The sequence below is a fragment of the Stegostoma tigrinum genome, chromosome 3 (genome assembly GCF_030684315.1).
Source record: "Stegostoma tigrinum isolate sSteTig4 chromosome 3, sSteTig4.hap1, whole genome shotgun sequence".
Lineage (NCBI taxonomy): Eukaryota > Metazoa > Chordata > Chondrichthyes > Orectolobiformes > Stegostomatidae > Stegostoma > Stegostoma tigrinum.
This window is the reverse complement of record NC_081356.1, coordinates 27,284,336-27,296,643: the sequence shown is the minus strand read 5'-3', so window position 1 is coordinate 27,296,643 and position 12,308 is coordinate 27,284,336. Positions and strand designations below refer to the sequence as shown.

General features: G+C 42.1%; 1 protein-coding gene across 2 annotated transcripts in view; it reads right to left on the bottom strand.

Annotated features, from left to right (window-relative positions):
• Positions 1-4,461: 4,461 nt before the first annotated feature.
• The window catches only part of megf10 (multiple EGF-like-domains 10), a 165,590-nt gene continuing 157,743 nt past the window's right edge, over positions 4,462-12,308 (bottom strand). For both annotated transcript variants that reach the window (XM_048527988.2, XM_048527989.2), the window contains 4 exons: positions 10,977-11,103; positions 8,972-9,019; positions 7,701-7,907; positions 4,462-6,058 (listed from right to left, as the gene is read on the bottom strand). In XM_048527988.2, the coding sequence (XP_048383945.2) occupies positions 5,898-6,058; positions 7,701-7,907; positions 8,972-9,019; positions 10,977-11,103 (543 nt within the window). In that variant the 3' untranslated portion in view covers positions 4,462-5,897. The remainder of the gene's footprint in view (positions 6,059-7,700; positions 7,908-8,971; positions 9,020-10,976; positions 11,104-12,308) is intronic.

Below are 12,308 nucleotides of genomic sequence, written 5' to 3'. Positions count from 1 at the left end.
CTTTGCTGTACTTGGTGCTGCTTCCAAGTGGTGCTCAACGTGGATAAATACAGAGGCAAGGTAGTAGGTAGTAGTCAGGTGGAGGTTTCCTTGTTCATTTTAGAAATCATGCTAAATATTGGGATTGCAGAGTTAAAGATGTTCGTTCGCTGGCAGTGATGATTCTGTTTCCGTAGAACTTCTTTCCTTCATGTGAAATATTATCCCATAAAAACAGAACACTTATACCTATCAGGATGGATGTACAGGCTGAAAAGTAGAAGGCTAAGGGATGACCTAATAGGGGGATCTTTAAAGTAATGAAAGGTTTTGATAAGAGTGGAAACACAAGTGTTTAACTTATGGGGAAGAGCAAAACAAGGGACCTGCAATTTAAGATCATCACCAAGCAATCCAATATAGAATTCAGGCAAAGCAATTTTTTTCGGAGGGACTGGCAACCGATACCATATGGAAAGACAAAGTAGATAATGTGGATGTATTTAATGGGGTTGCGGGGAACCTTGATAAACCAATCTGGAAGAAAAGAATACAAGATTTATGCCAAAGGAACAGAGAATACTTGAGAAACTCAGCAGGCCTAGCAATATCTGTGGAGAAACAAAACAAGACTTTGAATCAGATATGACTGTTCTTCAGAAGTCATTTTATCTAGAAATGTTAACCTTGTTCCTCTCTCCACGGATGCTGCCAGACCTGCACTTTCTGTTTATCTCAGATTTCCGGTAGCTGCAGTGTTTGAGTTTTATTTGAAGATTTATGCTGATGATGAAGGATGAGAGGAGGTGTGAGTGTGTGATAAAGACTGGCAATGACAGGTTGGCCTAAACGTCCTTATTGCTGCGAGGTATATTCTAAGCAATCTTATGCAATTTGTTGTTAATTGAAAAGTAATTGATAGCTTGAGACCAACCATTCGTGCTGATTATGGTATCATTGAGTCAGAGAGTCTTCCAGCACAGAAACAGACCCTTCGGTCCAACCAGTCCATGCCAAACATAATCCTAAACTACACTGGTTCCTCCTGCTTGCTCCTGGACCCAATCACGCCATCCTTTCCTACTCATCTACTTATCCAAAATTCTTTTAAACATTGTTACTGTGCCCACATCCATCACTTCCTCAGGAAGTTCATTCCACACATAACCCATCCTCTGTGTAAAATAAAATGCCCATCATTTTTTAAATTGCCCTCCTTTCACGTTAATTTGAAAGCCCCCATCCTGGGGGAAAAGACACCTCCCATTAACCCGATCTATATCCCTCATAATTTTATAAACTTCGTTAAGGTCACATCTCAACCTGTTATGCTCTAGTGAAAAAAGTCTTGGCCTATCCAGCCTTTCTTTGTAACTCAAGCCTGCCATATCCAGCAATATCCTGGTAAATCTCTTCTGGACACTCTCTAGCTTAATAATATCCTTCCTATTACAGGGCAACCAGATCTGGACACTACTCCTGAAAAGGCCTCACCAACGTCCTGTACAATCTCAACAGTACATGCTAACTCATACTCAAAGGACCTAAAGCAGCCATGATAAAAGACTAAACACTTTCCAGTGCATTTCAGTTTTGAATGGGAAGACAAATGGCTGAGTCTTATATTTCTTTCGGCTAAGTCTGAGTTGTACTGAGTCTTTTTGAGGGATTTTTTATTGCTGCAAGATTTAATGAATTTTCTTGTGTCTCTTTCCAAACCTGTTGCTTTTAACTACTGATCCAGTCCCATCAGCATCTGCCATGTCAGTTTCTGGCCCCATCTTACAACATGTCCTCCAGAGAAAAACTCATGACTCAGCACATACCTGCTGAAAGACCGGCATCCCTTCAGCCCACGCCATCTTTGAATGACTGCTCTGTTCAGTCACAGATAGATTCTGAACATGTCAAAGAAAGTCAGATGGCACCATGGTTCTCTCGAAAGGACATCCTGGTTGAGGGGATTGCTGAGGAGGGCTGCTTATTTTTGGATTTTTGTTATTATGGATAAATGCCATCTCTATAGTGTGGAGGGGATGACCCACTGTTTTGTGATAGGGTCAAGGTCCTCCTCCACGTGACCAGCTTATGTGCTACACTCTCTGCTTTCTTATTTGGTCACTGCTACTACACCCACCTCCCACAAGGTTCATGACCTACCACTCTCACGGTCGCTTGCAACACCTCTTACCTGCAACTACCGCCCCCAGACTTCCAATCCCTGTGTGATCTCTATGCTACCTTGGGACACCAATCCACCTTTTGCTCAGTTGCATCAGATCCAACAGCTGTGCCACCTACTTTTATCTCACTCAATCCCTCATTACAGGAGAAGACAGCCGCTAAACAGGGCAGGAAGAGCCCATATGTGTAGAGGGCTGCCCAACATCAAGGATTTCACCCCAAAAGTGAAAATAATCCTGGTCCTTACAGGAAAAGGCCAGGACAACAACTGCAGAGATGCTGAGACATCCATGTCCTGCCAACCAACTACATTCATTGCACTGCAACTCTCACATTAACCCCACTGCCAGTGTAATTCATTACAGACCACTTCTAACCATGAAGACTTTGCTCTCTTCTGTACTGCAGTTACTGTTAATGTCCATTGAAGTGGCTGACTCCCCCAGAAGCTACCTCGGAAAATAAAAGGATGAAGGCCAGGGAGTATGCACCAGTAGGTCTGCCTTCTGCACTGCCCACCAGTTCAGATACTGACACCTAATGTTACCGAATGGTAATGTTAGGCTTAAAGAATATTGAAGCAAAATCTGCTGAGCACCTCACTGTGACAGCTGAGCACCTGACAAGGAAGAAATGGCTCAGACAACTGGCACCTGGAGGACTTCCGGACTGGGTACTTGCACAGCCCCAGGCAGGTGAGAACCCTGCGGTGTCAGCAATCAAAAGCTTAGTCCATATTAACAGAATGGATCAGGAGCAGTATTCAGCCTTGTGTGACACAATGGCCCTCATTATCTGGAGCTGTGAAGTAAGTCATGTCACAGTCTGGCTACTTTCATGAACAGAAAAGCAGCATCCGTGGAGAGATAGACTCAGTCCCCTCAATGACTGCTGGAGATGCACACACACCTACACTCCATTGCCCCATCCATTGGTCCTCAGGCACAGCGACAAGGGGAGAGGGACGTCAATGTGAACAGCAGGTGACCCTTCCTCACCAGGACACAGGGCTGTACCAGGAGCTACCAGGAAGAAGAACCACGCACAACGATCTCTGAATGCTCCTCTCAAGTAGCCAAGTCCTTCACTTGCCCCCTGCCTACACCACTCTGACTTTTGGAAGCATATGTGGTCCATCTAGGCACAAATACCCCTAGTGTTGCCTGACAAAGCCCCTAAGGCGAGTGGGCTCCATTGCCAAACAGGCTCACTCTATTTTAGCTGAAGAATAAGGGAGTACACAAAGACATAGAGGGAGAGGACAAAGATCTATGACAATGCATTATGTATTATTTTGGCCTTTACAAATAAATGCCACTGATCTCATTTTACATCTAATTGTTTGGCTCTCAGTTTAGTCATTATTACAGTATGAGATATCACTTCATGACCACAGATGAATTTCCATGAATTGAGATCTGTGCTGAGAACCTGCTACTTCTTCTGGAACCCAGAAGAACAAGGCCTACACAGAGCAATAGGTTCTGCTCACATCCTTCTCTTCCATGTACAACTGCCCTACTCTGTGTCCAAAAGTGTTGGCTAGTGATGTATGGGGCAGGGAGGTGCAACACAAAGAGGGGGTATGCGATAGGGAAGCCAGAGAACAGAGACTCTGCAAGTCTGTGTCCTGTTTTGTAGATGGTTCTAATACAAGGCAATAATGAGTGCTCCGCAGCCTGTGGCTTACAGCCTCCACCTGAACATGTCACTGAGGCAGAAAAAACCCATGTTCCCTTCCATGAATACCCACCCAGTCCCCATTCAACTTACTTACATAACCCTGCACCTACCAACCTTACCCCTCCAGCCCCTGGCATTTGAAGTGACCATGCCAGTTGTGGTCATAAATAGTCTCCCTGTACCCCTCACTTCAAAGCCAGAGTGCTCATCACCAAACACAATCTACCCTCCCCCAAGACCCCCTTCCCTTTTGTACATTCTCTTAACACTTCCCAACCCCCTGAAGATATGACTGTGCTGCTCGTAAAAGCCTTTGAACTACTGCCCCGGGCTCTCCAGAACTGAATGGTGCCGCCTTGAACTTCAACAAGGGCTACTCAATGGGTTTTGAAATGAATGAACATTTTTGACTTTGAGATGAAAGTGTAACCCACTCAGCAGCAACTAACTGTCTTGCAGCCTGGGTGCTAAGAACAAAAGCAGCATTTGGACTGATAAGCCTATTCCACCATTTTACTGAATCACAGATGACTTTTTTTTATTAAAAAAAGTGAAATGCTTAAGATTCTTGCACTTACAGACAGAGACTGAGTACTCTTTAAAGAGTTAGTTTTATTGGAAAGCTGGTGGCAGACACTCTATACATAAAAAGTAGCAGATGTAACACTTAAAGAGCAGAACATAAGTGAAAAAGATTTAGCACTGGTTTCTGTTTGAGATAAATGAATAGGAGTAAAACACCTCTATTTTATTTATGATATAAACTGATTGAGAAAAAAAAACATAAATTACGTAACAAAAATGTTATCAGTCAGGTAAAGGCAGTTGTCTTTGTGGGATAATACATTTAATGTCACCACGCAATATATGGCTACAGTGCAACAGCACTTAAAAGTTAATGTTTACTAATAGGGCAGGATATTCCACTGTACAGTTTTAAATCCATTAAACAAGTTACCACTTGTCAGTTGGTTTAACCTGGTTTTACATCTATGTACAACTTATTATACATTAACAGGTCTAATAATACTGGCTCAGGAAGGCTGAGGCAAGTTCATAACAAACAAACAAAATGTCATATTCTCAACTAACAATGAAATCAATATACAGAAATATTAATCTGAACATAGAATTAATTGTAAAAACAAGAGCATAGATCATGAGAAACATGTTTTGAAAACAGGCAGTTATTGAAAAAGCAACCTCACAACAATCCTAACAAACTTATTTCTGATGCACAAAAGACCAGCTTAAGCACAGCATCGGCTTATTTTACAAATAGCTTGCAGATAGGAACAGCGAATGGCTGTGGCTACACAGATTCAAAGGGACGTGGGTCCGGCTTAAATGCAATAGAAATCTCCCTTTGATTAATATATTAACAGTGTGTGTTCTAATTTCTGAAGTCAAAGGTTCAGCAATTAATTGCGCTTTGCTTAAGATCATGCAGTAACATTTGATCATGTTTTTCCTCATGTTTTCCTCAGTTAAGCCAGTTTTTAGGCAAAATATAAAGAACTAAAACATTTCTAAGCAACCTACTTGAAGAAATTATCCTCAATATGTAACATTAAATGTTAGTAATGCATACATGGAATGATTTGTTTCAAAAAAAAATTGTAGCAATTAAAGAGTGAGATGGTAGACCAGTTTAGAAGGATCTTCTTTCTGGAAAATGTTGGACAAACAAATTCTTCACTGACATTTTATTTTCACAATGTGAGTATAACTCAGCCTCAAATGCCCAAATAATTCTACATGTCTGTAAAGCAGACACAAATTTAATCTCAGTCCTCAAAGACACCTCAAAATAATGAAAAATAAGAAAGATGTTTTAAAAAGTGGTGGGTGTGTGTGTCTTTTTTTTGTGTGGTCTAGCGTCTCCAATGTTTTCCTGCTCACCATCTGCACTTCAGCTGAGCTCTGGAGTTAAATCGTCACCTAACCACGACAGAAGAGGTGGTAAGACATTGGTCAATGTTCTTCTGATAACCCCCGACAGAGGTGTGCAACCTCAATTATTTGGCAGTAGTAAATTGGTGCCATTTCACTCATTCATTGTCATCTGTTTTGAGTGATGGTGAAGGACTGTTTCGGACCGGAAGCAAGTCATAATGGCACGGAATGTGACTGTTCTTAGGCAGATCGTAGGGATCCTGACCTAAAGGCGCGTTGTTACAGTATGTTCCTTGGATGACACTTACTGTTGGTTCTGCAATACAAGAATATCAAATTTAGTTGCCAGGTATATTATGCCTTATCCTCGGTAAACATGCCGCATTGTAGAAAGTCACACCATCCTCCTCAGAACAGACACCAAGAAGAGATTTAATAAAAGTATTTGAAACCATGATGAGTTTTGATAAAGAGAAACTGTTTTCAATGCTCAAAGGGTCGATAATCAAAGGCTTAGATTTAAGGTAACTGATGAAAGAACATGACATGACTTAAGGAAAATCTTTTTTTTTCGTACGCACAGTACTTAAGATTTGGAGTGCAATGCCGGGAAGGGTAATGGTAACTAATTTGATGTCAGTTTCAAAAGGGAAGTAAGTACTTGGCAAGAGGACAAAATACAAGGAGGTAGGGAAGTGAGACTAACTGATTGTTTTTTTGAAATATCTGTCACAGAATCATTGGTCTTTTGCATTTATGAGTCTACAACTTACAAGAATCTGGATGTAGAATCGATGACTCACCATCTTAAGCATAACTCTGATTTTGGTAGCCCACCATAGGTGCCATGGGTCCTCAGCTCCGGAATTCCCTGCCTAAACCTTTCCATCTCTCTCCCTCCCCCCTCTTTATGATGACCTTTAAATCCTACCTTTTCTGATTAAGCTTCTTGTCACCTGTCCTAATATCTACTTACGGATTTAGTGTCACATTTTGTTTGATAATGCTTGTTTGAACAACCCTTGGATATTTTACTGTGTTGTACTATGGTGAAGATTCTTTTTGTTGTTTCAGCCGTTGCAAAGCACCCGATCATTTCCTTTTACTATTTTACATTTTCCCAGAGCACTACAGCTCTCAGCACCCATCTGTCCTCAAATAGCAGTTGTGATGTGGTGTTGCAGTTCTGGGTGTTGACATCTCACCCACAACAAGAACATGCACATAGCTACATTTTTACATTGCCAGGTCAAAGACAAAACAGCTAAGGAAGATAGAGATAATGGGAACTGCAGATGCTGGAGAATCCAAAATAACAAAGTGTGAAGCTGGATGAACAGAGCAGGCCAAGCAGCATCTTAGGAGCACCACAGCTGACGTTTCAGGCCTAGACCCTTTTCTGATGAAGGGTCTGGGCTTGAAACATCAGTTTTTGTGCTCCTAAGATGCTGCTTGGCCTGCTGTGTTCATCCAGCTCCACACTTTGTTAGCTAAGGAAGATAGAATTGTTTATGTGATGTCTTTACAGATCTTATGCTTTAATAGTAATGACCACTTTTACTAACATTGGTGGAGGATGAAACTGCAGACATAGTGACTAGAATGCACTTCTTATGCTTGTGTGCATTTGCCAATTTGTTTGATGACTGAGGAGGTCATCAAATGTCCGACAGGGGTAAACTCAGCAATCAGCAGAAAATAGTAAGTTTGTTTAATTAGTTTGGAATAAGATGCTTCACTCATTTAGGAATATTCATGTATTCAAGGAGAGATGATGTGAATAGGCATTGTTCATAATTCCTAGTCAGTTCTTTACAGAGGATTATTGACAAATAGGACTGTGTGTTGCTCCCTATGCAGTCTTAAGACGAATACTTATCTTTATGCAACAATAAATATAGTTCTTAGACATATTAACTAAGTTGTTGCTAAAATAATGATGATTACCCCAAACTTACCAACTTCATAGACATTTTTATTGGCTGAAGTGGAGTTGCCAATTTCAGCATATGGTGAATCCCTGCGAGCTGGGGACTTCATCTCAACATAACCACACTCTGAATTTTTAGATGTAAAAACTGGAGGGTCCTTGATGGTGGCATACGGGTTTTCAGTGCTGTTGAGTGAGCAGGTGCTGGCACTACAGCCCGAATTCTTCACCAGATCTGGAAAATGGTAAAAAAATTAATCACTTACCCAAATCAGAAAGCTGGCTGAAGTGAAGACCAACATTACATCAGATGAGACAGAATATTAAGTCTGACAGCTTCACATAACAGCTTAGTATACAAGATTTGTACTCCAGAATTATCTGTGCTTTGGCCAGGCTATTCCAGTGCAATGTGCAAACTTGCCTGGGTATGTCCTGTCCACAAAAAGCAGAACAAATCCACCTAGACCAATAACTACCACATCAATCTATATGTGATTAGCAGCAAAGTGATGGAAGGTGTGCCAACATTGCTTTCAGGCAGCACATGCTCAGCAATAACGTACACAGTGATGCCCTGTTTTGAGTTCTGTTAGGGCTGTTCAAGTCCTGACCTCATTATAGCCTTGATTCAAATATGGTCAAAACAGCTGAAAGAGCAGGGTACGGTGGGAATGGCTGCCCTTGACAAGAAGGTAGCACATCAAGGATCCATAGAAAAAAAATGAGCCACTGGAATTAGATGGAAAACTCTCCACTAGTTGAAGTCATTGCTAACACAAATGAAGCTGGGTGTAACTGTTTAACGTCTTGAGTCAACACTGCAGAAGCCTCCCAGAATAACATCGTAGCACCATCCATCTTCCCCATTGACCCTCTATGCACCGGTAGAAGTGGGGATATCTGCTATTGAGTGACAGTAAGTGCCAAATAGCTTTTAGGCCATACAATGCCAGGAAAGAGCCATCTCCAACAACAGAAAATCGAGCCACGTCCCCTAGATTTTCTCCAGTATAATCATTACTGAATCCCCCATTATCAACATGCTGGAGGTTACTGTTGAACATAAACTGAACCAAACCAGGATATAAAAATACTACAGCTACAAGAGCATATCAGAGGTCAAGGATTATGCGGCAAGTCACCCAGCTCTTGCCTCCCCAGTGCCTGTTCACCACCTCTGATGAGGCTATCTCACCCATGCTCAGAAGTGTTTTCCAAAACTGTAATGAAAGGAGGTGAAATGTCTGAGAAGAGTTAAGCAATTTTGAGAAGAGGAGAAGCTGTTTAAAATGATACCTTTAAGCGATTTTCCAACATAACCTCGGTCAATCCCAAAAGCACCACCTATAAGCAAATGAAAAGCACAGTAAGTTTCTGACTGCGTGTAGTTTAGCAACTGAGGAAGGATATGGAAAATCTGGAGTAACTGCTTTTTAGTCTGGGCATTGCATCTGGGAAGGGTTTAGAGGGATAGGGTCAGATTGGGTTGTGTGGTCGGCATTGCTGAGATGGACCAAAGGATCTGTTTCTGGGCTATATGACTCTACGACTCTAAATGAAAAGGAGAAATGAAAAGGACAGGTCACACAAGTTAGGCTTGTACTCCATTGAGTACAGACAATTAAAGGATGATCCAGCTGAGATGCATAACATGATTAAAGATGTTGCTCGGGTAAATAATGAGAAACTGTATTCCTTGGGTTCAGTACAAGGAGGCAGCACAATAAAATTAGAGCCAGGCCATTCAGATATGAATATAGGAAACAGGAGTGCAGGCAGCTTTGGGGAGAAGTTAAATTTCTTACAACATTGCTTGTGGGCCGAGAGAAGCAAGCATGCTACTCTTTGGATTCCCAAGCTATAAGACTCCCACACAACAACCCGTGTGGACAGGGATTGTCACCTCAACCTTCTGGGGTCAGGGGTTAGCGTGACCTGGTCTTGACCGCACGAAGCTCTGGCATCCTCCCACTCAGTGGAAATCAAACTTGTTGGAGTGACTTCAGGGTACAGCTTCTGTTTAAGCCAAAGGCTGCCCACAGCAGGGAGGAAAATCAGATTCCTGAATTCACATCTAAAAAACTGCTCTTCACCACCTATGTACCCGTTAATATCCTTGGTTGGAGACAAAAAAAAGGACACAAATGCTGGAATTTGAGGTAGCCAAACAGGAAGCTGGAAAAACACAGCAAGTGTGGTAGCATATGGAGGAGGAGAAGTCAACATATCAGGTGTTACCCTTCTTCAGGGCTGGATGTGGGGGTAGGGGGAGCTGTAGATGAAGGTGGTGGGGGAAGGATACCTGAATGGTGGTGATTGGTGGTCACTGGTAATGTCCATTCACTGCCAATAGGTAATAGGTACAACCTGATTGGTTGATGGGAGGAATAAATCTGGTTGGTAGTTGGAATGGAAGGGAGAAGGTGGGGTTGGCAAGAAGGTTATTTAAAACTAGAGAGCTGAGGGTCACATCCTCTGGGCTGTAGGATGCCTAGGAGGAAGGTAAGGTGTTGTTCCTTAAGTTTGTGATCTGATTCATAGCAACACTGGTGGAGGCCAAGGATGGGGATGTTGGAGTGGGAGTTGGGGGGAAGAGTTAAAATGGGCAGTGACTGGGAGGTTAGGCTGGCTGTAATGGGCCAGGTGAAGATGCTTGGCAAAACAGTCATCTAGTCTATGTTTGGTCTCATTGATGTGGAGAAGACTGCATTGGTAGCACTGGATGGAGTCTAGGTTGGAGGGGATGTAGGTGAAACACTCTCTCAGCTGGAAGGGGCTGTTTAGGGCCCTGGATGGAGGTGATTGTGAGCAGGTCTTGCACCTTTTTATGGTTACAGTGGAAGGTATCAAGGGTGGTGGTGTTGGAGTGATCGATGGGGAGTGTGGTGCAATCTAAGTAGTGGTGATGGGAATGGTCCTTAGAGAAGGCAGAGAGGGGAAGATGTTCTGGGTGGTGGGGTGTCCATGCTTGCAATCCAGCAACTCACCAGATTCATCCCTCCCATCAACCAAGCAGGTCATACCATTCCACTACCCTCCCCACTCCCCTGCACCACCACCACGCCCCACCCCCAACCCCTGCCACCCTTTGCCTGCAGCTTCTCCCTAACTCCACAACCAGCCCAGAAGAAGGGTGATATGCAAAACATTGACTTCTCCTCCAGATGCTGCCTGGCTTGCTGTGCTTTTTCCAGTCTTGTTTGTTTACCCACTAATATGTCCATTCACTGCCAATCAAATGTGACACACAGACACACACAACTCTATTCATTAGTTAATATTGTGTTAGAGTTTGGAATACCTAAATCATTCGGGTAGCCACCTTGCTTCCAATCTGCAGGCAGGGTTGCTGTGTAGTCTAAAATGGGACCATGCTTTCCTTGACTCTTGAGATTTTTGATGTTTACGAAAAGTTGGTTGTTTTTAGTCTGTTGAATTTGAAAATAAGTAATTAAAGTAGGTCTCCAGGAGAACTTCTGATGCTAATACTGTTTGCTACAAAGTTACAGTTTCAAAAGCCACACAGACCACACTTATTTATTACTTTTGTTGAGCTTGTGGCTTTTCACTGAGTGAATCATTTGGTGTTGGATTCAAATGGGAAGGTCCCTTACAACCAGGCAATAAGTTGCAAATTAAACCCACCATGCACAGATTCTTTGAAGATACTGGGTGCTTTTTATCATTCATTTAAAAAATGAAATGAAAAGCTTAAATTAGTGTCATGATTTTCACCATCTCAGAACATGCTAGAGTGCTCAATCAACAAGATACTTTTGAAACTTGATTACTCTTATTGAAAATGCATCAAGTAAATTGTGCACAACAAGTTGCAAAACAGCAATGCAATAATGTCCAGAGGATGTGTTTTAAGTTACGTTAATAAAGAATAAACATTGACCATTATCTGCTGAACCACCTCCTCTTTTCTCTAAAATAAGCTGTGGTACCTTTTTAAGTTACTGCTGTTTTCAGACTTTTGAATAGACCTCATATTAGAGTTGACCTTTCTCTGTAGCTGTAACACTAAATTCTCTATATTCTGTCCTATTACCCTGTTATACTTGAGGTGAGATTTTCCTGGACAGCATGCAAAACAATACTTTTCCCTGGATGTTGGTACATGTGACAATAATAAATCAAATCAAAATTAAAGACAATTCTGTTTTGACACAGCATCCAAATGATGGTTCCACCAACAGTATGGCACTCTCTTGCACTACACTGGGATTGCCTGTCTAGTTCTGTGCTCTGGTCTCCAGAGTGGCTCCTGAACCCACCACTTTCTGATTCAGAGGAGAGACTATAACTCGGACACAGTTGACACCAAAGGTATGGTACTGGAGTTTCCAAACCCCCTCAAAGCACTGACAGTCACACTAAATGCTGTAAGTGAGGTGTGTTTTTCTGTTGGCATTAGTTGAGATGTATAAACCTGAAGAAACTTCTAATCAGTCAAAAACTACCTTTTGAAACTTTTTATTTCCTGATTTTTATTGGTCCAGATATTTTCCCTGTTCACCAAGATAATCATAGGTTAATTCACAGATCAGGCACTTCCAGTAAAGAACAGCACAGTATTGGTAAAAAAAAAATGGATCCACAGATCTTGCTATTCCACCCAGTTAAATAT